General features: G+C 39.6%; 1 protein-coding gene across 1 annotated transcript in view; it reads left to right on the top strand.

The window, feature by feature from the left end:
• Positions 1–5704: 5704 nt before the first annotated feature.
• Positions 5705–27951, top strand: part of pkd1b (polycystic kidney disease 1b) — a 73472-nt gene continuing 51225 nt past the window's right edge. The window contains exons 1-11 of the mRNA XM_063003921.1: positions 5705–5768; positions 9566–9746; positions 10815–11011; positions 11474–11589; positions 13305–13452; positions 15418–15683; positions 18304–19038; positions 19150–19281; positions 19387–19562; positions 22435–22571; positions 24302–27939. Coding sequence (XP_062859991.1) covers positions 5705–5768; positions 9566–9746; positions 10815–11011; positions 11474–11589; positions 13305–13452; positions 15418–15683; positions 18304–19038; positions 19150–19281; positions 19387–19562; positions 22435–22571; positions 24302–27939 — 5790 coding nt within the window. The remainder of the gene's footprint in view (positions 5769–9565; positions 9747–10814; positions 11012–11473; positions 11590–13304; positions 13453–15417; positions 15684–18303; positions 19039–19149; positions 19282–19386; positions 19563–22434; positions 22572–24301; positions 27940–27951) is intronic.

Genomic DNA, 27951 nt, shown 5'->3' on the forward strand with positions numbered 1-27951 from the left:
GAATTTTAGGCTGTTCAAAAAAATAGCAGTGCCAGCATTTTTCTTTAAAAACTCAAAAAATGTATCTATAAACTGAAAATGTTTGAGGTTTCACTTTACTTTAAATTACTGAACTAATATTAAGTGGCATAACAATTGTTTCCAAGATCTGTGTTGCATGGAGTCATTTACATTTACATTTTCAGCATTTAGCAGACGCTTTTATCCAAAGCGACTTACACAATGAGCAATTGAGGGTTAAGGGCCTTGCTCAGGGACCCAACAGTGGCAACTTGGTGGTGGCGGGGCTTGAACCGGCAACCTTCTGTTTACTAGTCCAGTACCTTAACCACTGAGCTATCACTGGCCCCAACTTCTGGCACCTCTGAACAGGTATTCCAGTCCAGGATGATTACACTACATTCCACAGTTCTTCTGCAATTTTGGGTTTTGCCTCAAAAAAACGCGTTTCAGATATCAGCCCACAAGTTCTCTATGGGATTGAAGTCAGGGGATTGGGCTGGCCACTCTATTACCTCAATCTTGTTTGTCTGTAACCAAGATGTTTTGGGTCATTGTCATGTTAAAACACCCATTTTAAGGGCATTTCTTCTTCGACATAGGGCAACATGATCTCCTCAAGTATTCTGATATATTTAAACTGATCCATGATCCCTTGTATGTGATAAATAGACGTAACACCATGGTATGAAAAACATCCTCATATCATAGTTTTGTACCACCATGCTTTACTGTATTCACAGTGTACTTTGGCTCGAATTCAGTGCTCGAGGGTCATCTGACATACTGTCTATGGCCACTTGACCCAAAAAGAACAATTTTGCTTTCACCAGTCCACAAAATGTTGAGCCATTTCTCTTTGGACCAGTCAATGTGTTCCTTGGCAAATTTTAACCCATTCAGGACATGTCTTTTTCTTAACAACGAGACTTTGCAAGGAGTTCTTGCTGGTAAATTGGCTTCACTTAATCATCTTCTGTACTTACTGGTAACTTCAGATGTTCCTGGCTGAACCTTTGCCATTCTGGCTATTCTTTGATCCATTCAAACAGTAGTTCCATGCTTCCTTCTGCGTCTTTCAGGTTTTGGTTGTCACTTTAAGGCATTTGAGATCATTTTAGCTGAACAGCCTATAATTTGCTGCACTTCTCTGTATGTTTTTTCCCTCTAAAATCAACTTTTTAATCAAAGTACGCTGTTCATCAGAACAATGTCTGGAACAACCCATTTTACCCAGTATTTCAGAAGGAAATGCGCTATGACCAACCTGTGCAACATTTGCCACCCTCCTACCTTAAATAAGGGCCAAAATTGATACCCATTCTTCTGCAGAATGAATGACTTCACCAATTGAACTCCTCACTGCTATTATTTTGAACAACCCCCTTTCAATCAATGCTTCGATTACTCAGAATGAACGGCATGCATGTCCTAATTGTTGGGTTTGTTTTGTTTTCAATACTCTACTACACTTTCAAGTAAATTTTTTGCTATGTAGAAATAGCATTTCTACTAAAAACTTTGATTTATCAAGTTAATGGTGTTGGACTGCTATTTTTTTGAACACCACTGTAAATCTTTGCCCCAGTCTGAGGTCCAGAGCGCTCTGGAGCAGGTTTTGTTCAAGGATCTCGGTGTACTTATTTGCAGTCATCTTTCTCTCTATAGGACTAGTCACCCTGGTCCTGCTGCTAAAAAACATCCCCACATCATGCTGCTGTCATGCTTCACTGTAGGGATGGCATTAGCCAGGTGTTGAGCGGTGCCTGGTTTCCTTCAGAAGTGGCGCTTGGTATTCAGGCCAAAAAGTTCAATTTTGGTTTCATCAGACCAGAGAATCTTGCTTCTCATGGTTTGAGAGTCCTCTAGGGCTGTCATGTGCCTTTTACTAAGGAGTGGCTTCCGTCTGGCCACTCTGCCATAAAGGCGTGATTTGTGGAGTGCTGCCTGGATGGTTGATCTTCTGATAGGTTCACGCATCTTCACAAGGATACGCTGGAGCTCTGTCAGAGTGACCCTCAGGTTCCTGCTCACCTCCCTGGCCAAGGCCCGTCTTCACCGATCGTTCAGTTTGGCCGGGCGGCCAGGTCTAGGAGAATTTTTGGTGGTTCCAAACTTCTTCCATTTACGAATGATGGTGGCCACTGTGCTCTTTGGGACCTGTAAAGCTGCAGCAATATTTCTGTACCCTTCTCCAGATCTATGCCTTGACACAATCCTGTTTCTGAGGTCTGTAGATAATTCCTTTGACCCCATGGCTTGGAGTTTGCTCTGATATGCACTGTCAACTGTGGGACCTTATATGGGCAGGTGTTGGCAATCCCCAACCATGTCCAAATATCAAAGGGTGTGCACACTTGTGTACATTTTGGTTTTTAATAAATTAGCACAAATTTCCAAAAACCTGCTTTCACTTTGTCATTGTGGGCTATTTTGTGTAGAATTTTGTGGCAAGAAAACAAACTTAATCTATTATAAAGTGAGTCTGTAATGTAATAAAACGTAGAAAAAGTATACAGTATAAAGTATACATTTCCGGCTTGATTGTATACTAAAAACGAATAATAATGGAATTTATTTGAGTTGTTTTTACATTCTCTTGTATTACTATCTCGGGAGCTATTCTTTTTTTTAGCTTAAAGGTTACATTATGGATTAGTCTCAAACAAACATTATTGCTTAGAGACTCATTGTCTGTTTTGTCCTGGTACCGGCTGCGCTGGTAGGCTGTTTTGTAATGTTTGAGCTGCACAGCGTCACTGCTATTGACTCTCCTACAAGGATAAATAGCACAAAAAGAGGTGCTGGTTAGATTGTGTCTCATCACCATGGAGAGTCGTTTCTTCACCCCTGCATTCAATTCAATTTTCTTTTTTTCTTTTCCCATAACAGCTTTCTACACCCACATGCACCCACATGGCTATGAGGGCCTAATTTTATACACTTATCAGTAAAAACAGAGTAAACATGTTTTCTTCATAACATTACGATTTAATGAAGGTTTGTATATCACATATAAATCTGACCAGATTTTTAACACTTTAGTAACACATCCCTGTTTACTCCATTAGCATGAAATTCATTTCAGATTTTGTCATTTTTTTTACAAAGATGACAAAAATGGCCAAAAAATTTACAGGTTTGCCAAACCACCTCCAAGACTATAGGAATGAATGGAGTTTTGCTTTGCTTTTGTATCAGCCTCCACTTTTTAGAAAAGTCTTTTGATTAGATTTTTGAACATGAAGAGGTCTGGCTAACAGTTGCTATTTCATTCGATGAGATCAAGGTAAGTCAAGTCAAGTCAAGTCAAGTCAACTTAAGTCAAGTCAACTTTATTTATATAGCGCTTTTTACAACAGACATTGTCTCAAAGCAACTTTACAAAATCCAGGACCAACAGATACAAAAAAACCCTGTTAAGGTAAGGGCTGTCCAGGCTGCTGAAGTCCTTTCATATCAAACTTTGTTAACCTCTTCTTTATGAAGATTATTTGTGCATGAGAGCTCTGTCACAGCTGAAGGACATTCCACAAAAAATCCTAAGCTGCAGCAATAACATCAAATCACCAAAAATCAAACAATCTTCATCATTTCTCCTCCACCACATTATACTCTATCTGTGATGGAAGCAGGGAGAACGCTACTTGCCTTTTTCTTGTCTTTTTAGAATGCTGGATTTATTACACGATGGAGACCAGTTTAAATTTTAAAACATTATTCAAACAGCTTTGAGGTTGTTTATTTTACAACCCCAAAAACACAGAGTTTCTTACATTTACTTTGACTTTTATTTGATTGCAGACAGGATGAACCTGAGATATTTCATGTTTTATCTGCTCAACTTCATTTAATTTATTAATAAACATCCATTCCTGCATTTCAGGCCTGCAACACAATTCCAAAAAAGTTGGGACAGTAAAGCATTTAACACTTTGTAATGTTGCCATTTCTTTTCACCACACTTAAAAGACGTTTTGGCACCGATGATACCAAGTGATTTAGTGTTTCAGCTTTTATTTGGTCCCATTCTTCCTGCAAACACGTCTTAAGATGTGCAACAGTTCGGGGTCGTCATTGTCAGATTTTTCGTTTAAAAATTCTCCACACATTCTCTATTGGGGACAGGTCAGGACTGCAGGCAGGCTAGTCCAGTACCTGTACCCTCTTCTTCCACAGTCATGCCTTTGTAATGTGTGCAGCATGTGGTTTTGCATTGTCTTGCATGATAGACCCTGGCTTTTGGACTTGTTGCTGATCACATCATTATTTAGTTTTTTCACCTCATTACTAGCCCTAAATTGCCCCTGTCCCAACTTTTATGGAATGTGTTGCAGACCTGAAATGCAGGAATGGAGGTGTATTAACAAATGAAATGTTAAGCAGACAAAACATGAAATGTCTTGGGTTTAAACTGTATGCAATCAAATAAAAGTCAAAGTAAATTTAAGGAACACTGCATTTTTGTTTATTAGCATTTTTCATACAGTCCCAACTTTTTCTGATTTGGGGTTGTGTTTATTTATTTAATTTTAAAGGAAAGGTCTTGTGCAGGGTTCAGAGACGTTACATTTATTATTATTATTATTATTATTATGATTATGATTATGATTATTATTATTATTATTATTATTATTATTATTATTATTATTATTATTATTATTATTAAGATAAGATAATCCTTAATTAGTCCCACAGTGGGGAACTTCCCAGTGTTACAGCAGCAAAGGGATTATTATTATTATTATTATTATTATTATTATTATTATTATTATTACTAATAACCCTTAGCACTTATTTCTTTTTAATGTTTTTTCCATGCATTCTTTTTTGTGTATCTGATTGCTAGAGAGGAAAGTATAAATACACATTGCACATTCTGCAATGTCAGATTTGACTAAATTTGAGACTAATTAACCAGTGGATTCATGAAAAGTTTAAACTACACAATTTTTTCTTTATTTAACAAATTGGCAATTGGTTCTCGTCTGTTTTCAACTTTGTTTCCCCCTAGTCTGCATGGATTTTTTCAGGATATTCTAGAGGCAATATACCTTTTTTCAATATTTTTTGAAGGGGGAATTCTGGTTTTAGATTTATTTGTAGCTACACAAGCAAATGAGATAAGGTGGCAGTTAGAAGAAAGAAAAGAAAAAGGGTTTAAACAGTAAAGATGTGAGTACTAGATCTAAATGTAATACAGCCATACATATAAAGTTATGTGCTATGTGTGTTTTTTTTAAGAGAATGGATGAGGCAGTACTCTAACCTGGTTGGGTGGCTTTAATTGCCCATTCCCTTGAGAGAGAATTTATAGCATGCTAATGAAGACTCCTCAGTTCTCTTTACTCAGAGGCCTGTTGCTGTGAGACAAACAAAGTCATTCAGATAGTTTTAAAGGGGGTGAAGGGCAAAACACAATGCTAATAACTCACCGGGCGAGAAAAGAAAAAGAGAGAAAGAGACAAAAAGAGAGAAAGGGCAAAGAGCAGCCAGGAAATGAGAGCAGCGTAAATGTTGTATGCTGGGAGGCAGTGATGAAAATGGAAAGACAGACCTCAGTGATCTGGTCCTAACGTGAGGGATACTGGTATTACAGAATGTGTTTACAGACTGTGAAATGAATCTCGCTGTAGATCTTTTATGATTTACCATCTTTTGTGGGCATGATACCCATTATCTTTACTGGATGGATGCTATTGAAATGGCTTTTATCCTGCGCTTGCCTCTCATTCTGATCCTCAGTGCTGTGATACACTGCTCCACTGGTGAGATGTTAAAACTACTTTATTACATCATTTTTTTTGTTTGAGTGATTTTAAATGCAATAGCATGAGGTGTTTTTGTTGATATTGTACCTTCAAGATTACCTAATGGACAGGGTTGCAGAAAATGCCCTTCACAGGAAAACAATAAAATGAAACAACAAAAATGAATTCAAAACTGTAACAAAAATCCACTCTTTAACAAAAAATATAATAAAAAAAAATAACTTGTTTTAGAGGGTTGCTTATAGAAAGCCTCTCCTGTCTAGGTCTGAAAGTTTGCCGGATGACGTTCTGTGGAAAAGTGTTCTCTCACCAGGTGTAGACACAAATATAGACTTCCACAATAGACGAATGGTCTCAGATCCCTTGACATGTGTTTTGCAGTCTTATTAAGTCTTGTTCGGTACTAACTGAAGTAATAATTGTAACACACAGGTCTCAGGAAAACATTCATGATGAGATGATTTTACCTCATTGTTACAAACATAGAACAGTTATGTCAGACAATTTTACACCAGTGTTACGTCTGAAATATTCACTGCTCGAAAGTTAAATGTTTACATAAATATGTAATGGCAGTCTAGTGATTCAAATTTTTTTGTTCCACTGTTTGTTTTGTGTACCTGGATGATTGAAACGCATATTGTACTTACCACACATAACAATTTCAGTTCAGATGTTGAACAAACTTTTATAAATTAATTTTTGGACAATGAAAATGTGTTTAGACTGTCAGATGAATGCAAAAAATACAACCTCAAATCAGAAAAAGTTGGGACAGTAGGGAAAATACAGATAAAATAAAAATGCAGTGTTCCATACATTTACTTTGACTTTTATTTGATTGCAGACAGTTTGAACCCAAAATATTTCATGTTTTGTCTGCTGAACTTATCACTTGTTAATATACCTTCATTCCTGCATTTCAGGCCTGCAACACATTCCAACAAAAGCTGGGATGGGGGCAATTTAGGGTTAGTAATAAGGTGAAAAAACTAAATAATGATGTGATTCCAAACAGGTGATGTCAACAGGTGATTGTGATCATGATTTGGTACAAATGCAGCATCCAGGAAAGAGTCTTTGATAAGCAAAGATGATTAGAGAATCTTCAGTTTGTCAACAAATGTGTGAGAAAATGATTGAAATGTTTAAAAAATGTACCTCAAAGAAAGATTGGAAGGGATTTGCATATTTCTCCCTCTACAGTGTATAATATCATTAAACCATTCAAGGAATCAGGAGGAATTTCAGTGCGTAAAGGCGAAAGGTGCAAGCTTAAGCTGAACGCCTGTGATCTTCCATCCCTCGGACGGCACTGCATCAAGAACCGCCACTCAACAATAGCTGATATAACCACATGGGTGAGGGATTACTTCGGCAAACCTTTGTCAAGCACTACAATACAGAGTTACATGCACAAATGCCACTTAAAACTTTACTGTGTAAAAAGAAGCCTTATGTTAACCATGGCCAGTTGTGGTGTTGACTTCTCTGGGCTCAGAGGCATCTAGGATGGACCATAACACAGTGGAAATGTGTATTGTGGTCAAATGAATCAGTATTCCAGGTCTTTTTTGAAAAAAATGGAGCCGTGTGCTCTGGACCAAAGACGAAAAGGACCATCCAGACTGTTATCAGCAACAAGTCCAAAAGCCAGGGTCTGTCATGGTATGGGGCTGTGTCAGTGCCCTTGGCAAAGGTCATTTACACTTCTGTGATGGCAGCATTAATGCAGAAAAGTACATTGAGATCTTAGAGCAACATCTGCTGCCTTCAAGACGTCATCTTTTCCAGGGACGTCCATGCATTTTTCAACAAGACAATGCAAAACCACATGGCATGGCTGTGGAAGAAGAGGGTACGGGTACTGGACTGGCCTGCCTGCAGTCCTGACCTGTCCCCAATAGAGAATGTGGGGAGAGTTTTGAAACAAAAAATGCGACAACAACGACCCCGTACTGTTGCACATCTTAAGACGTGATTGCAGGAAGAATGAGACAAAATAAAAACTGAAACACTAAATCACTTGGTATCCTCGGTGTTAAAACGTCTTTTAAGTGTGGTGAAAAGGAATGGCAACATTACAAAGGTGGTAAATGTTTTACTCTCCCAACTTTTTTTGGAATGTGTTGCAGGCCTGAAATGCAGTAATGGATGTTTATTAATAAATGAAATGAAGTTGAGCAGACAAAAATATCTCAGGTTCATCCTGTCTGAAATCAAATAAAAGTAAAAGTAAATGTAAGAAACTCTGTTTTTTTTTTATTATTTGCATTTTCCATGCTGTCCCAACTTTTTCTGATTTGGGGGTTGTAAAATAAAATATATAATTTTAATAATTTACTCACAAATAAAAGAACAGTTGCAAAAATCATTAACATATTAGGACAGTTATAATATGTGCCTTTTCTTTCAAGCAGACTAAGACAGAGCTGTGATTAGATTAAAACATAAGTAATGATAAGTGTCTAACAGCGTTAAGTTGTGCTAGCCCATTACCACTGGGATCCAGGTTTCGAATCCCCAGTGGTGTCATAAACTGGTCTACACACATACTGAAGCCCTGCGACTGATATTCTGTTTAGGGTGTTGCTACTGTAAATACAGCCTCTATTGACCATACTGTGCATACACCGACCAGGCATAACATTATGACCACTGACAGGTGAAGTGAATAACACTGATTATCCCTTCATCACGGCACCTGTTAGTGGGTGTGATATATTAGGCAGCAAGTGAACATTTTATCCTCAAATTTGATGTGTTAGAAGCAGGAAAAATGGGCAAGTGTAAGGATTTGAGTGAGTTTTACAAGGGCCAAATTGTGATGGCTAGACAACTGGGTCAGAGCATCTCCAAAACTGCAGCTCTTGTGGGGTGTTCCCGGTCTGCAGTGGTCAGTATCTATCAAAAGTGATCCAAGGAAGGAACAGTGGTAAACCAGTGACAGGGTCATTGGCGGCCAAGGCTCATTGATGCACGTGGGGAGCAAAGGCTGGCCCGTGTGGTCTGATCTAACAGACGAGCTACTGTATCTCAAATTGCTGAAGAAGTTAATGCTGGTTCTGCTGGGAAACCTTGGGTCCTGCCATCCATGTGGGTGTTATTTTGACACATACCACCTACCTAAGCATTGTTATAGACCATATACACCCTTTCACAGAAACGGTATTCCCTAATGCCTGTGGCCTCTTTCAGCAGGATAATGCGCCCTGCCCTGACAAAGCAAAAATGGTTCAGGAATTGTTGATTTGGCCTCCAAATTCCCCAGATCTCAATCCAATTGTGCATCTGTGGGATGTGCTGGACAAACAAGTCCAATCCATAGAGGCCCCACCTCCCAACTTATAGGAGTTAAAGGATCTGCTGCTAACACCTTGGTGCCAGATACCACAGCACAACTTCAGGGGTCTAGTGGAGTCCATGCCTTGATCGGTCAGGGCTATTTTGCAGCCAAAGGGGGACCAACACAATATTAGGAAGGTGGTCATAATATTATGCCTGATCGGTGTACAGGTGGCAGTGCATTTCTCTCTGTATGTGATCTGTCTTTAGCTCTCCTCAATCAAAGTTGGGGGTGGCAGCAGTAATTAAAAACAATCCTATTTTAATTTCACTGTTTTATAGGTGCCATTGACATTTAATTTTACTTTCTTCATAAAAAAGAAATAAACATTATACAATACTTTGAATTTGTTTGGTGTTGAAAGTCTAGCTTTTAGTAATGTACATGTTATGAATTCAAAAGTAAACGAACCCTGACAGATTTCTACAATGTCTGTACTATCCATAAGATGAAGAATCTTGTCCAAATGGAGCCCAGATTGATCAGGATCATTTTCACTGCTACTGGATGCCAGCATCAGCACTGACTTGGCCGGAGGCGAAAGATGTTTGTCAGGAGATTAAAGGTGGAGATCTTGCCATTGTGGACAAACCAGGTCTTCAGAAGTTCTTAGGCAATGCATTCCAACTGTAAGTAGTTAATAAAGGTTTGTTTTTTTGTGTCCTCATTTACATATGAAAAGCAAAATCCATGTGTATCCATGTGCAGACATTAGTTATGTGTGTGGCTAAAACACCTAAACTTAGTAACTAGATGGGATGTCCATTTACTTTTAGCCATGTTGTGTATGTACTCTACACCGATCAGGCATAACATTAAAACCACCTCCTTGTTTCTACACTCACTGTCCATTTTATCAGCTCCACTTACCACAAAGAAACCCTTTGTAGTTATACAATTACTGACTGTAGTCCATCTGTTTCTCTGCATGCTTTTTTAAACTGCTTTCACCCTGTTCTTCAATGGTCAGGACCCCCACAGGACCACTACAGAGCAGGTATTATTTAGGTGGTGGATCATTCTCAGCACTGCAGTGACAATGACATGGTGGTGGTGTGTTAGTGTGTGTTGTGCTGGTATAAGTGGATCAGACACAGCAGCACTGCTGGAGTTTTTTAATACCGTGTCCACTCACTGTCCACTCTATTAGACACTCCTACCTAGTTGGTCTACCTTATAGATGTAAAGTCAGAGACGATCGCTCATCTATTGCTGCTGCTGTTTGAGTTGGTCATCTTCTAGACCTTCATCAGTGGTTACAGGACGCTGCCCACAGGGCGCTGTTGGCTGGATATCTTTGGTTGGTGGACTATTCTCAGTCCAGCAGTGACAGTGAGGTGTTTAAAAACTCCAGCAGCGCTGCTGTGTCTGATCCACTCATACCAGCACAACACACACCAACACACCACCACCATGTCAGTGCTGAGAATGATCCACCACCCAAATAATACCTACTCTGTAGTGGTCCTGGGAGAGTCCTGATTATTGAAGAACAGCATTAAAGGGGGCTAACAAAGCATAAAGAGAAACAGATAGATTTACAGTCAGTAATTGTAGAACTACAAAGTGCTTCTGTATGGTAAGTGGAGCTGAAAAAATGGAAATGTGTGTAGAAACAAGGAGGTGGTTTAATGTTACACCTGATCAGTGTATGTTTCCATTGAATATCTACTTTTCTCTCTATTTACCCTTTACAGTGAAATATCTTTATTGGTTTGGATGAGAAATAGAAATGATACTGGCCCGGATCAGCACAGTGGTTTTGGAAGTGCCCGCTCTAGTCCTGAAGATCTAAAACATGCAACTTGCTCTACGATGACTTTGGGTTTGGGACAGTGGCTAAACAGCACATGTGACCAAAAGCATCGCTTCATCTGCGGTAGAAAGATATCAGGTACTACACACAATCCAAACATTCCTACTATACTGTATTACCATCCACTAGTAGAAATGTAGGAGTAGTTTCCATAAATTAGTCTGGGTAAGTGTGTGATGGACTGGCGCCTGGTCCAGGGTGTATTCCCACCATTCACCCAGCGTAGGCAAATTGTAAAGATTAATTAACAAATGTTCTGAATGTTTGCTTCATTCTAGTATTGCATGCATCTTATACCGATAAGTGCACAATATTGCCAAAAGTAAGTGGACATCCCTCCTAATTATGGAGTTCAGGTGTTCTAGGCACAAATCTATGGTCAGGTGTTCACATAATTTTGGCCATCTATTGTAGCCCCATGGTTCTTAATTAAGACAGAATAAGTACAGTAGGTGTCTGTAAGGACTGACGTCCTTTTATACAATGACCTTTTATTTTGGAAAAAGTGCAAAACCAACCAGCAATGCTTTTCTTTCTCAGTGTCCTTGCCATTGTTGGACAGCTATGTTATAGGGGTGCCACTAATGTCTGCCAGGTTCACCCAGTCCCAGTTACAGCCACTCCCTTCACTGCCAGATGTACAACAAAAAGTAGAAGTAAGTATACTTTAAAGCTTGTCTTTTTAGGGGGAATATGCGATCTGACTGGTAGAGATTTGGCTCTACTGCAGTATCGTAAGATCATTCAATTTGTTCTTTAACTGTGCTGTGTATCTGAAATAGACAAAGATAAAACTCCTGGCACAAACATCCTTTATCTAATCATACTTACAGTAAATGTCATATTTGGCCAGACAGCCAGCCCTAAAAAGCTTCAAGATTGTGCGAAGCATTTTCCATTTTAAAATGATAGAGACCGCTGTGGTTATAGGAACACTCTATGCTTTAGATATTAATATCCTTGGTCTGATCTATGTCTTGTCACAATTTGATGTCAGAGATTCAGTGTCAGTTCCTCGGACCTTGGTTCCCCTTTTTGTCCTGACAATATAGTGTAAATTAGAAGCCCTTATAGACCCAGTTGTACCTTTCCAAACTCTGTCGAATCAGCTCTTAGTGCAACAGGTGGACTCCGTCTGAGTTCTAGATACATCTCAAGGAATATTAAAGCATTCAGGATGCACTTAAACAAAAGTGGTTTTATTTAGTTTGGGTCACTGTATGTACATTTTACATATATGGGTTTTAGCAAGTCAAGTCAACAGACCAAAACCCCTTGTTGAGCAAGCCGAGGGCGACAGTGGCAAGGAAAAACTCCCTTAAAATTACAGAAAGAAACCTTGAGAGGAACCAGACTCAGCAGGGACCCATCCTTCTTGGGTGGTCTGGAGAATAATTTGAATAAATAGGATTTACACAATATTATACACACACAAATGAAAATGAACTAAACGTTATAACTAGCAGAAATAATTGGAGTTATTATTCAGTCCAGTCTCTGATAAAGTCTGTAGTGAGTTCTTGACATTCTTGGTGCAAACACGCCAGGTTTCCGTCACATCTGGCAGGAGCAGCATTGCTGGCATGGCAGTCTCGACTTCATTCCTTAACCTTGGGAGGGTAAACAGGTTTCCATCAGAACCACCTCTGGGTAAAGCAACAGAAAATGTAGTTAAAAATGTAAAACGTGAATTAAGTAAAATATCAGTTTTGCAGAAAGTAGCTGGTTACACAAGATTTATCACTTCACAGGTTCAAACACAAATATCAGATTTTTCATTTTACTATTAATCCAGGCAGCACGGTGGCTAAGTGGGTAGCACAGTCGCCTCACAGCAAGAAGGTCCTGGGTTCGATCCCCAGGTCCATTCTGTGTGGAGTTTGCATGTTCTCCCCGTGTCTGCATGGGTTTACTCCAGGTGCTCCGGTTTCCTCCCATAGTCCAAAAACATGCAGGTGAGGTGAATTGGAGACACTAAATTGTCCATGACTGTGTTCGATATAACCTTTTGAACTGATGAACCTTGTGTAATGATTAACTACCGTTTCCTGTCATGAATGTAACCAAAGTGTAAAACATGACATTAAAATCCTAATAAACAAACAAACTATTAATCCATGGATTTGTTTATGAACTGACGGAACATTACCAGTAAGAATTTACCAGTGAAAAAAATGAAAATGACACAAGAGTAGAAACTTGGAGTAGAAAAAATTAGATTCATTGAACTATCTTGTTATAACAAACTGTAACATTTCTATAATGTATTCTTCAGTCACGAGTTGCCAGGCACAGTGAAAGCATTGCAGTATTACTGTATGTCTAATTTAATGCTGTTATTAATGTTCATTATATTCCTCCACTTTTACAGATGATGATGTTTCCAGGGCTGTGGTTCAGTCATGGAGGCCGAGTGCTCTCTGTAGATTTGGTCACTCAGCCAAGTCAACAGCTCACTATGGCCAAAGTGCAGATCTTACGACCATACTGTAGCCCAAACTATCACTTAGTGCCCCCAGGTAAGTTACAGCTTTTCCTCATATTTCTGTACTGTCCACCTGACCTGTTGTATTTACTTAGAGTGATAGGACAGAATTTAAAAAAGCAAAGAGCTGTGTAGTTGAGAAATAGTTTTCATTTCGTTTCATTATTATCAACTGCTTTATCCTGGTCAGGGTCGTGGCACAAGGCAGGATTACCCTGGACAGGGCATCGATCTATCACAGCGCTACAGTCATAGCCTTCCTCAGACACAGCCAATAATGTCTGTGTAGACACCCAGCTGGCTGTTAGCACCTCTAAGATTTGAATTCGGGTCTCAGCAGTGTGGGCTATCGTGATAGACCACTGCCCTACCTGAGTGCCTGTTGAGAAATAATCAAAGAGAGAAAACATATTTAATGTTTTAAATTGCCTCTCTGCCTCATGCACAAAGCCTAGTCATTTCCAGTTCCTAAACTTAAATCAGTTGCAGCCTGCACTATCTTCAGTTAGATCAAGGAATGCCAGATCACCACATGCCCCCGACGACTTGTGTCTTGTGTGCGGACACTTCTTATTAATTACCAGTATTGGGCTTCCACACACCCCACTACCACACACTCACACAGGCGTCAATAGCAGTCCTGGAGATCATGTTCTGCAGCGACAGCGGGAGAAGACCCCATCCAATCTTCCCTTTCTTAATCACGAACAATTGTTTTTGTGTGGACAGATCAAACACTCCAGTGTGTCAGACCGCTGTGCTACCCAAGCACAAGTCTGAAGTTATTATATGTTTAGACATGACCAATTCACTCCCACTGCATTCTCGATCACTGTCTCTCTGCCTCATGCACAACATCCATGCTGGCCAAAAAAGGACCACAGACTAGCACCTGTCCCCACAACAACATGTGAAGCCACTGGGTTATTCTGTCCACCAGCTAGGAGTAGCTTTCTACATAGAGCTGTAGCATGCACGAAGGAACAACCTACACTAAAATATTCATCCACCACTAATGCAGGTACCATAACCTCAGAGCAGGTGTCACTGTTGGTGGGAGAATTATGCGATACCCCATCTTGCGTGGCACCTCTCAAATGGGGCTACTTTACATTTACATTTTCGACATTTAGCAGATGCTTTTATCCAAAGCGACTTACAGTACTGTGACAGTATACTGTCTAAGCAATTAAGGGGTTAAGGGCCTTGCTCAAGGGCCCAACAGTGACAACCTGTCACTGCTTGAACCAGCAACCTTTTGATTACAAATTCGGTACCTTAACCGCTAGGCTACAACTGCCTGGCTACTTGTGTCTATATTGTTCAAATAGGTTGGTGGCACCTAGTGCAAGAGACAGCTGCATCCTTAAGGATATATTCTTAATAAGATAGACTCCCATTAGATAGCTTCATTAGCCTAAAGCAAGAAACTCTCTTTTACAAATAATTAGGGTCAAGAGTGGCCACAGCCAAACCCAAAATACAGGTTTATGATTAGTTTGGGTGCATATCTTGTAGAGAATATTTACATCTTTCAGATGTTTTATCGCAGTCAGGGTAGCAGCAAGCCTGGTTCCGTGGGAAAACACTTGGCGCAAGGCAGGAGTACCCTTGAAAGGGCACCAAACCATTGAAAGGCTTTAACCATCCCACACCCCTGCAGACATTATCACGTCTGTGTAGGCATCAAGCCAGTTGCACTGCTGAACCCGGATCTGCTAGTGTAACACACCGCTCTGCCAGCCAAGCGCCACACACATTCACTTTTATTATACATTTTGTAATGATATGTAAAAAGCATTTAGGCTAACCCCATGTGGGGTTCAACCCCAAAATTCAAATCCTTTGGCATTCTAAAGAAACAAATGGTATATAGTAAAATGTCCTGACTGCTCTACTATATTTTCAGCAAAGGGTATGTTTGTATGTTAAGTTTTATGCAAAACTACTTGTTTATTTGTTTCCTCTCTTTCTCTTGTCTGGCTTCCTTGTGTGCCAGGCTGCAGTTTTCTGCTTAACCCATTCAGCTGCTGCTCACAGAAACCACTGTGCAACACGACTGGTGGATGCCCAACTGGACAGTACTGGTGCCATCTGCTGGAGAGTTGTCTCTCAGTCACCAGTCCATGTAGCCCTTACCACCTATTTCCTGGAGGACATGTCTTTACCCTGCCACCCAGATATCCTGCACTGGCACCTTTTTACCACGTGGTGACAGACATAGCTTTGGAAATCCCCTCAGCTTCTGAGCCTGTCCACCTTACAGTGAGCTTTGATACTTACTTACATATTTATACAGTAGGGATTATTAGAATTTGTTCAACATATTTTATAATTCATTTTTATATTCAAAGTAAATATTTTATTTAATTTACAGCAGTTTTACATGCAGCAACACACCCCGGACAGGACACCAGTCCATCATGGGTCCTTGGCCACTCCCACAGACATAGCCAAACATGTCATGTAGATGCACAAGCAGCTAATAGCACAGCTGGATCCCAGCAGTAGTGACCTAGTTTAATTTACCTCTGCTGTACCTGAGTATCCATGACGTAAATATCATTGTGCATAAATTAGGGTACAAAACAAAACACATCTTGCATACTTGTTAAAAAATGCAGTCATATTTAAATGTGTTTAATATATGTATAAAAGCCAGGATTATTTAATGTCTATTATCACACTTCTCCTAGATTTCCTCCTAGACCTTGAATAGGGTATCAGTGAGCTCCTGAATAGTCTGTGGTGCTACTTTGCAGGGTCGGATGCACAAAACATAACATGAGAGGTTCTCAATTGAATTTATGTCTGCTGAATGTTAGAACCAGTCAACAAACCTTCGTCATCCAGAAACTTTCTACACACTCAGATATATTTGAGTAGTCAGGTGACGCTGGGCACAGCAATTCTTCTTGCAATGGCACATATGGACGTGCAATTCTAGAGGAGCTGGACTGCATATGCAACCTGAATGGGATGCAGGTACCCCTTATGCTACCAGTAGTAACAAGTACAATAACAAAACGCAAAACTAGAAAAGAATTAGTCAGGAAGTATAACGAGAGGGTAATTGTCTGTGGTCACCATTGGAAACTATTCCCATTTGGGGTTTTCTTACTGTTGCTACTCCAGTTCACTTGTTGTCACTGTTATTTTTTACCAAAGCAGGTGAAATTAGTTTAAAATCACCTATGCTTCCCAACCAAACAGATTGATATACACTGTGATGATTAAGTGGTCCTTTAATTGTTTTAGCTAGAATTTGAATAAAACACATTGGATTAAGACCTTTTGACTTTTTGTACACTTTACTGTGTTGTGGATTTGAATCAACGCAATTTCCATTTCAATTCAATTTACACTTAAAAACTAAAATCTGTAATAAAAAATATTCACTCACTCTATTATACTGTATATTCACACACTATATTTTGTGGAACCATCATTGGCTTTTTTTGGATACATTTGTACAAGCATTGCTCACCTATATGTGGTCAGTTTATCCTATTCTTGCAGTCAGGAGGCTTTGGCCACTGAAGGCCACTCCATTATTGTTTTAAAGGTCTAAAGGTAAACAATTGCATCAGTTTGAGATGGATGAACTCTGGAGAAGGTTTTCTTTAATGATGTTGCTGTTTGTTCTTTCTTGCTTGCTGTTATGCCCAAAGAGTAAAAGTCCTTTACATTCTATTAAACAAATTCTAAGCCAGCTATCATATGTGTTTCACTTAACTGTGCTCACTCTTGTCATGTCTGTCATGAAGGCTCTATTTATGGGGTATATAAATAAAGACTTGCAAAGGATTTCAATGTGACCATTGGGTTCTTTTTACCAAGCTGATCAATGTTTTTTTTCCCCAGATGCCTAATTTGGCCACACAGCTAACTCTAGAAATGTTCAAGATTGTACCAAGCGTCTTTCAATTAAGAATTATTAAAGTGTGGTCTTGAGAATGCTCAAAGCCTTAGATATTGTTTTATATATTTGCCATTTGAATTCAAGATGCACAGACAGTTCCTTGGTGTGCACTATAAATTGTGGACCCTTATAGACCCAGGTATGTGTGAACTCCAAATTGCAACAGGTCTAGACACAAAAATAATCAAAGCTAACGGGATGCACTTATACACAATTTGGAGTGCAAACTGCTGTAAATGTAAATCCACAACACAATAAAGTGTGCAAAAAGTCAAGTGGTCTGAATATTGTCTGATACCAACAATATACACTGACCAGGCATAACATTATGACCACTGACAGGTGAAGTGAATAACACTGATTATCTCTTCATCACGGCACCTGTTAGTGGGTGGAATATATTAACCTTGGGTTCTGCCATCCATTTGGACGTTATTTTAACACGTACCGCCTACCTAAGCATTGTTGCAGACCATGTACACCCTTTCATGGAAACGGTATTCCCTGATGACTGTGGCCTCTTTCAACAGGATAATGCACCCTGCCAGAAAGCAAAATGGTTCAGTAATGGTTTGAGGAGCACAACGAGTTTGAGGTGTTGACTTGGCCTCCAAATTCCCCAGATCTCAATCCAATCGAGCATCTGTGGGATGTGCTGGACAAACAAATCTGATCCATGGAGGCCCCACCTTGCAACTTACAGGAGTTAAAGGATCTGCTGCAAACATCTTGGTGCCAGATACCACAGCACACCTTCAGGGGTCTAGTGGAGTCCATGTCTTGATGGGCCAGGGCTGTTTTGGCAGCAAAAGGGGGACCAAGACAATATTAGGAAGGTGGTCATAATTTTATGCCTGATTGGTGTATAAATACCATAAGAACACCTATTATCACAATATGTCATGTGAATTATCTCATGTCATGATCAAATAAATGATTACATTTGTTTTCTCTTCTATGCAGGTTCCATTGAAAGAAAAAAATATCTTGGTGTATCCAGACGATATTGTAGCAGTGCAGCACACTAGAAATTCAGAAGGGTTCCTGCACTGTGTAAGCGGTTCAGACTCTGGTTGGCGTCAGAGCTACCGCTCTCTATCTGGACCAGAGTGGGGTGGATGGGTAGATGCTATACTCTCTGCTCAGGCAGACAGAGCTCGGTGGGTGGATGGTGTGGTTTGTGACCTTCGTCTGATCCATCAGGACAACGTCAATGTTTTTGATGTTTCACCACAAACTGAGATATATAATGTAGCTGTGACCACAACTAGCACCACATTGAGCAAAGCATCAACACCAGTTTCAGGAATGCAGCTTGTCTATCCGGTGCTTAGCAAAGAAAACGAAATACATTTGCCAGTAAATATTCAAACCCCAATAATCCTCAAGATCCTGTCAGGAAGAAATGCTATGAGCACATGGTCTGCTCCAGTGTCAAAGACAGACGTCCCATTTTTACCATCTTGTACAGCAGAAGTACCTGACATTCACAGAGTTTGTGAAAGGGTTACGGATGACACGTGGTGTTCGTATGTATATTTCATGCCCACCAGCCAGGGAGAGCAAAGTCTCAACATTACAGCATCAAACAAGCTGAACTCTCAGACAATGAGTGTGAAAGTACAATCTCATATCATCATCACAGGGCTGAGTGTACGACCACAGGGTTTCTATAGAGTTCTGGTGGATATACCACAGGTGAGTTATTCTATAAGGCTTGAAATCCTATTCCAAAATTATGATCACTAATATGGATCTTCTCCCAGCTTTTGGACCCTCTTCGGACGTTTGCTTTTATTATGTCTGCAGATGTTTACGGCATTGGTGGCAAGTGGTTCATCGGTAAAGTACACCTGGCTTATTGCTAATCCCTTCCAGTTTGCCCACACAGGAGAAACTTACAGCATACTATTCAGAAAGCCAGGAAAATACATCATAAAGGTAAACATGGCTCAAACACCAAGCCACAGCTCCTGAAATGTTAAGGTCAAACAAGGCATCCTAAAAGCTTTCATATGCACGTTTATTCTGTTTTATTATTGTTAGGTAAAAGCAGAAAATCCTGTTAGTTCTCAGATCTTCGAGCTCAAGCTTGAGGCAGATGCAATGATTCCACTGGCTGATCTCACGTTACTTGCTGAGCCAGAGGCCATTGCTGTGAACACATTGAATATCTACAATCTGAAAGTCAAACTGGATGTTTCGATCGGTGTCAAAATAAGGTTAGTACTTTAAAATGGAAAAAGTGCTTTGAAATTTTGTTTGATTAACTGTTTTACACTCACTGGACATGTGACCGAAAACATGGACGACATAGATTTTTACAACTCCAAATCAGAAAAAGTTGGGACAGCATGGAAAATACAAATAAAAAAAAAAACATTTTACTTTTTTTTTTTTTACACTTACTTTGACTTTTATTTGTTTGCAGACAGTTTGAACCTGAGATATTTCATGTTTTGTCTGGTCAACTTCATTTCATTTATTAATACACATCCATTCCTGCATTTCAGGCCTGCAACACATTCCAAAAAAGTTGGGACAGTAAAGCATTTACCACTTTATAATGTTGCCATTCCTTTTCACCACACTTAAAGGATGTTTTGGCACCGAGGATACCAAGTGATTTAGTGTTTCAGCTTTTATTTTGTCCCTTTCTTCCTGCAAACACGTCTTAAGATGTCTAACAGTATGGGGTCGTCGTTGTTTCATTTTTCGTTTCAAAATTCTCCACACATTCTCTATTGGGGACAGGTCAGGACTGCAGGCAGGCAAGTCCAGTACCCGTACCCTCTTCAAACTCATGTCAAACTCATTTTCACTGAGGGCCACATCTGCATTATGGTGGCCCTTTAAGGGCCAATTGTATCGTATCCCGCTGTGATTGCAGTCTGCCGTTTAAGTCTTGGACAATTTGTTGTTTTATTGTAGGCCAAATTCTGTGTTTGGTGTCAAAATGGCAAATTTATACTGTATATGTACAATGTATATTTACATTTATATTGTACTCCTTTACCACAGACACGGCCTCATAACACAAGAAATGTACCATTTTTTCTCCATCTTTCATTAAATTACCTTTCTTTTTCTTGTACATTTTGGGATTATTTGTAAATATTTCTCAACATCACTTGTTGGAAAAACGCTTTAGTTAAACGCTGATGTGGAAACACTGCCATCTAGTGGCGGGATGCGGTCACTTGGCGGGTCACAAAATCGACATGCATTGTGGGAGATGCAGTTTATGTACGATTTTACAGTCTATTTTAAGACAATCATAAGTCTTTAAAGCACATAAAGTGCATAAAAAACGTGGCGGGCCGGATTTGGCCCGCGGGCCTTGAGTTTGACACATGTGGTCTAGACAAAGCTTCCAATGTTTTCACCTAATTAACCCCATTGTATTTTGTAAACTGAATCAGAATTTAATGCCTGCAACACACTCCAAAAAGTTGGGATATAGGCAAAATAAAAGTAAAAAGTTATTTAAGAATTTCCAAGTTACAGCTTTCCACAATAGGCAGGTAAATGGATGACAGGTGAGGAAACCATGTTTGGGTATAAATAATCTTGCATGCAATGATGAATCATGGCTCACCACTTTGTGCCAAACTTTATGAGAGAATTGCCAATCAGTTCAAAAAGAACACTTCTCAATGTAAGATTTAAAAAATAATTGTCTTTTACCAACTACTGTTCATAACTTCATATTATTGTGAAAAGATTCAGTAAATCTGGAGAGATCTTAGTCAGTGTAGGGCAAAGCCGGAAACCATTGTTGAATGTGTGTGACCTTTGAGCTCTCGGATGGCATTGCAAGAGAAACCATCATAGTACTGTTAGAAATATAGGTACATACACCGACCATGCATAACATTATGGCCACTGACAGGTGAAGTGAATAACACTGATTATCTCTTCATCATGGCACCTGTTAGTGGGTGGGATATATTATGCAGCAAGTGAGCATTTTATCCTCAAAGTTGAAAAGTTGAAAAAGCAAAAATGCTTCAGGAATGGTTTGAGGAGCACAACAACGAGTTTGAGGTGTTGACTTGGCCTCCGAATTTTCAAACAAGTCCGATCCATGTTTTTTTTTTTTACCCCCTTTTTCTCCCCTTTTTAGCGCATCCAATTGTTCAATTAGCATCGTGCTTCCTCTCTGTCTATGCCGAACCCTGCCCTGACGGAGGTGATTGAAGCTAACCCATATCCCCTCCGAAACACGAGCAGCAGCCAGATGCATCTTTGCCACCCACACATTGACGAGTTTTTGGCGCCACCCAGCGTTGCATGCGGAGAGACACACCCCAAGGGCACCCTCTCCCATCTCTGTGTAAGCGCCTCCAATCAGCCGGCAGAGAATGCAATCGCATTCTGACAGAGAGAGACCCACATCCGGTTCTTTGTCCCACCCCCCATATGAGCAACCGGCCAATCGTTGCTCATATAGCCACTCAGCTTCGAACCGGTAAAGCAAGGCTGGATTCGATACCACGTTCTCAGAATCCAGCCCTGGTTGCAGCGCGTCTTTTTTTACCGCTGCGCCACCTGAGCGGCTCCGATCCATGTCTTGACGGGTCAGGGCTGTTTTGGCAGCAAAAGGGGGACCAACACAATATTAGGAAGGTGGTCATAATGTTATGCCTGATCGGTGTAGACTCAGCAATGTTTTAGAAAACCATTTTGTCTGCTGTAGCATCAATAAATGAAAGCATAAACTGTTGAGCTGAAGATGGACAAAAATTCAAAATTACTGTCCTCAGTTCCCAAATCATTAAAAAGTCTTATTAATAGGAAAGGTGATTAAACACAGGAGTAAACATGCCTTTGACCCAGCTTTTTTAAGTGTGTTGCAGGCATCAAATTCTAAACTAAGTTGTTCAGTAAAACACTTAAAATCTTTTCTTTATACTTTTATCAGTTGAATAAAAATGGAAGAGAATTAACAAATTACAGATTCTTGTTTATAACTGTGTTTTACCAGACATCCCAATTTATCTAGAAATGGAGTTTGTCTTTGGTAGGTGTACTTGATCAGATATGTCTATAAAATCATATAGAATGATAAAGATGATTTATTGTGTCCTATAGGTGGGATTTTGGTGATGGTTCTGTGTGTGTGAGTCATACAGTTCCTGCCCCATTGGATAGGAATGATAACTCCATGGATCAGACAGCAACACAAGTCTATCTGAAAGACTCTGCACATCATACATACACAACACAAGGTAAAAATACTGGTTATATACTGTATTAAATACAGAATATACTTCTTCATTTTATTGCTTTATCCTGGTCAGACCTAGGCCGGTCCAATTCACCATATATTTTAAGGAATGAGAACACCAACCACAAGCTTGTTGGACAAACCATTTCAAAACTATAGCTATTAATTTTGAGCCCCAGCTTTTTCTTGATTGAGATTGATAGAGAAATACTTTGCTCTTTAGGTAAAAGTGTCCCAAATCTAGTTTTGTTGTATAAAATATATTTTAAAACTGATACTGAAATCCGTGTGACCTTAGTCATGATTTGTCATATTTCTGTGATCATTATAAGCTAAACAGCTTACGGTTAATTTATTAAATTGTTTTAATGCATTTTCCCCTTTTTCTCCCAGTCTTTACCGTGTCCAATTTTTACCCAATTGCGTTATGCTTCCTCTCTACTGGTGCTGACCCTCGGCCCGATTGAGGACAGCAAACTGACACAAGCCCCTCCGACAAGTGTGCAGTAGCTGACTGCATCTTTTCACCCGCACGAGGCGAGTTCATATGCGGATCAGCTTTGTGCACAAAGAGCCACACCCTGTCTACGTTATTTCTTAACTCTGTGCAGACACCATTGGGCTGGGTGGCTATATGAACAACGATTGGCTTGTTGTTCATACAAAGCGGGTATAGTCGGATAGGGACCTCATAACTGATGCAATTACAACCTCTGCTGGATGATTATCGTTGTTCATATAGCCACCCAGCCCAGCCGGATGGCAGAACTGAGTTTCGAACCGACAATTTCGTGTTTTTACTGCCACGCCACCTGAGTGGCCCCTTATGGTTTATTTGAAAGCATTTTTTAATTAAATAAGTCAAATTTTACAGTACTGCGGGCAGAAGAAGGATTAAAAGCCTAATTTTAAACCACTGAATGTTGAAACTCAGGGCCATTTATCATTGACCTTATTTTTGAATGCTTATGTCCTCAGTTGCAGTAAAATAATGTATAATACTGTATAATACTTTAATTTTTTTTTTATTTGTCCCCTGTCTTGTTCCTCTACTGAGCTTTTGAATTGTAAATCATGGTTTACTGAGCAGCTGGATGAGTTGCAGCCAAGCACTCTTTTGTTTTTTGTCAAGTCTGCCGTGTTTTTCTGGTGATCACATTGCATTTCACGCAGTGTTAATGTGCCTAAAATGCACCATAACTTTTTTTTTTTTTACTTTTTAACTTTTTACTTTGTACTGTGGATTGTGGTTAAGTTTTGTTCTAAGTTCAACATTTAACAGTTTGATAGAATGAGATAATTTAACCACACACAGAAGCACCTTTATAACAACTTTTAAACATAATATTGACACATAACTAAAGTAAATAAATTATTCAAATAATGTATTATGTAAGTAAAAAAAACTTGGATGTAATGTAATTTTTTTATAGTAGCGGTAAATTATAGAGGCCCACTATTGCTGGGATCCAGGGGTCGAATTCCCAGCGGTAATATTGGCTGGTTGGGTGTCTACATACAGACATGATTGGCTCTGTCTGAGGGGTATAGGAGAGATGGCCAAGACCCTGCAATGAATTAGTGTCCTGTCTGGGAGTGTTAGAGCATTGCACCCTGTTATTTAGGGGAAGTCAGACCCGCTGTGGCCTTGACCAGGAAAAAGCAATAGTAAAAAATGAAATTGAAATAAAATAATAAATTATTTTAAAATGTTTTGTTATTCCACAATAGGTGATTATTCTCTCAGCATCCAAGTCCAAAATGAGTATGATGTTATTGAAAAGGCAGCGCTGACTAAAGTACGAGTTCCACTAACAAAACTGCTGGTGTCATTAGTTCCCACTGTCCCTAAAGTCAATCAAAAAATTCTATTGGAAGCCTCTTCACTGCCATCTTCATATGGAGTGCATTACACCTGGAGATTTGGAGATGGGACACTGGAGATTAAAGGACCTCATAACTCGATCAGTCATACTTTTAAGGAGGCTGGTGTATACAATGTTTCTGTGTGTTCCAACAACACCCTCTCAAAGCTGGTTACCTGGATGGAGGTGGAAGTTTTTGAAACAATTTCGGGTCTTCGTGTGTGGAATAATGGGCCAAATGAGCTTAATACAGTTACAGAAATCACTGGAAGGGTAGCTACAGGAACTAGTCTGAGCTGGACCTTTGAGCTTGGAGATGGGACAGTTTTTACAGAGCTCTCAAAGAGCTTGATCTTACACACTTACAAGTCTACAGGAAACTTTACAGTTCAGGTAACAGTTTCTAATGCTGTGAGCAGAGTTACACAGCTGATCAATATAGAAATCTATCAACTTGCTATTATTGGAATCTTGCCATCAGACTGTATTACAAGTGGTCAGGAAATAAATCTACAAGCACTGGTAAAAGGGAACGTTTCTGAGCTAACTTTCCACTGGTGGTTTGGCGATGGTACAGCCACTTCCATAAAAAAAGGGATGTCCACAATTGTTCATACATTCTCTGACTCTGGGAATTATTCTACTGATGTAACCATCTATAGTCTGACAGGATCTGCAAGCTATCACACCAGTGTATGTGTTGAAGCCTTGATTACAGATTTGAATCTGCATTCTGCATCGAACGTTGTAGCAATCGGTGAAAAGATATGCTTTGATGTGTCAGTTATCCCAGCTGGTGGTGAAACATACCAATTCCTGTGGTATGTAAGCTCTTTTAGTGATCCCCCAGTCAATGGAATGTCCAAAAAGTGCTTTGTTTTTTCAGAGGAAGGCACACAGGAAGTTGTGGTAATTGCTCAAAATCGGGTTAGCCAGAAAACTGCAAAATTAACAATTTTTGTTCAAAGACCTGTAACAAATCTCTATATACGACACAGTGGTAATTTGAATGTGTTTACTTATAATCAAACTTACTATTTTTGGACTGAGCCAAGCCATAGTAATGTAATTGTGGAGTGGGACTTTGGTGATGGGTCTGCTAAAAAAGAAGGCAGAAATATATCACATGTTTTTACTTCAGCTGGACAGTATCATGTCACAGCTTTAGTTTTTAATGCAGTTAGCAAAGAGGTTGTTAGTGTTCAAGTAGAAGTACAAGTTCCTATATCTAGTCTAGTAATTCAGACTAAACCATTTGCAGAAGCAGGTCAAGATACATTAATCACAGCCATAAGCAATGTCATTGATGTACAGTTTTATTGGAAGGTGAATTCCTATCCTCCTTCACAGCTTGGGACATCTCAGTACAGATATGTCTTTCCAAAAGCAGGGATCTTTGAGGTTAGTGTCACAGCACAGAATCTTGTAAGTGAAATAAATGCATCAACTTTAATTGAGGTTGTTGAGAGAATACAAGGGGTCCAAATTACAAGTCAGAGTCTTAAATCTTTGAGATACTTCCCCACAAATGAGACAGTCACTTTGACAGCATCTGTGAAGCATGGTACCAGATTGACCTATCGGTGGCTGGCACAGCAACATGGAGTTAAAACCACAACTGAAGATGGTAAACATTTTAAATTGCTCACATGCATCTCTGGTGATGTGTTTGTCAAACTTACAGTTGCCAATGTCCTTGGAGAGGTGCAAAGTGAAGTTTCATTAAGAGCAATAGAGCGAATTTCTGCCGTCAATATTTCATCACCGGTGAATGTAATATCAAAAGGACAACCTGTGAATATATCATTGTATTTGCCAACTGGATCTGACCTTGAGTATATTTGGTTTTCTGACTTGGACCGCAGTCCTGTAACATCAGACGTACCCTATTTGAGTCATGTTTTCAATACTGTTGGCATTTTTAATCTTAGTGTGTCAGTGAAGAATATTTTTAGCTCAGCCCACACAACGATACAATTTACAGTTCAGGAGCCTGTTTCAGAAATTGACTTTAAAGTAGATGGAAAATTAAATCCATTCATTGTCCCGTCAAACCAACTCTTGCAGTTCCAAGGATCTGCCCAAACAGGTACTGTTCGATACTGGAAGTGGACCTTGGATGTCCAAGAAGGGAATGACATTGTTATTGGTAAAAATCAAGCAGTTAGTTACTCCTTTCTGGATGAAGGAGATTACAGAGTAACTCTTGCTGCCTCAAATGATGTTAGTTGGCAGGTTGTGTCGCACATAGTAACAGTTCAAAATGTCATCAAAGGACTTAGTTTAAGGGTTAGCCACTCTGTCATTTGTGAGAATGAGCCCATCACATTTAAACCATCCATCTCTCAGGGAAGTGGTGTTACATTTCTTTTGGAATTCCCTGAAGGGAATACATCCCTTAAGGTCCAAAAAGAATTTACCACTTCATTTCTTCCAGTTGGAAACCATACAGTTAAAGTAGTTGCTAGGAATCATGTTAGTATCATAGCAGCAACTGTGTCTGTTCAGGTGGTAGAAAGAATCAGAGGTCTTCATTTAATTAACTGCTGTGCTGAGGTCTTGGAAGCATCTAAACTGACCAATTTTGGAGCATCAGTTGATACCATATCTCAAGTTACTTATCACTGGAGTTTCTTTCAAGATGGTTTTAATACCTCACATCAAGTTGGACAAAGTGTCAATTATACACCCATTTCCAATGGTTCCCTGTCTGTAACAGTAAATGCCAGTACTAATGTCTGTTCCCAATCCTTGACCAAGACAGTGTTTGTTCAGTGGCCAGTAAAGAATATAAAGCTTGTTGTCTCATCTGCTGAACTATTTGTAGATCATCCAATAACATTTGTGGTTCTTACTGATAATTGTTGTGACCTTACGTACAAGTGGGAATTTGGTGACTCTAATAAAATCTGGTTAACAAAATCCAATCAAGCAAATCACACATACAGCATCGAAGGCAAATTCATGATGCAGGTCACAGTTTTCAATAATGTCAGCAAGATCTCTGAATGGTTTCCAATTGTAGTAAAGAAGCTGCAATGTCTACAACCTCAAGTATCCCTGATCCAAGATCAATCAAGTCTTCAAATCTTCAAATCAAGGCCAAACTATTTTGAAGCAAGAGTGAATCTGAATGGCTGTACTTTCTACAAGACCAAATATCTTTGGGAGATCTTCCATGATTTAAATTGCACAGAAAGGAAAGTGTCCCTAAATGGTTTAATTGATCTCACCATGCCACTTCTCTCTCTTCCGAAGCATTCACTTGATGTTGGAGACTATTGTCTCAAGTTTACCACCAGGTTTCATGGAACACCCCTGCAACATAACAAGACCACTAGGTTTTCTGTAGTCAACAATCCATTGGTACCCCTGATAAAAGGTGGCTCGTACAGACTCTGGTCAAGCCAGAAAGACCTGATACTGGATGGAACTGAATCTTATGATCCTGATGCTACAGTGCAAGAAAAAGAACCCTTAACGTTTCAGTGGAATATTTTGCTGGTGAGTATTTTA

Source organism: Trichomycterus rosablanca, chromosome 10, assembly GCF_030014385.1.
Source record: "Trichomycterus rosablanca isolate fTriRos1 chromosome 10, fTriRos1.hap1, whole genome shotgun sequence".
In the NCBI taxonomy this organism is placed as follows: domain Eukaryota; kingdom Metazoa; phylum Chordata; class Actinopteri; order Siluriformes; family Trichomycteridae; genus Trichomycterus; species Trichomycterus rosablanca.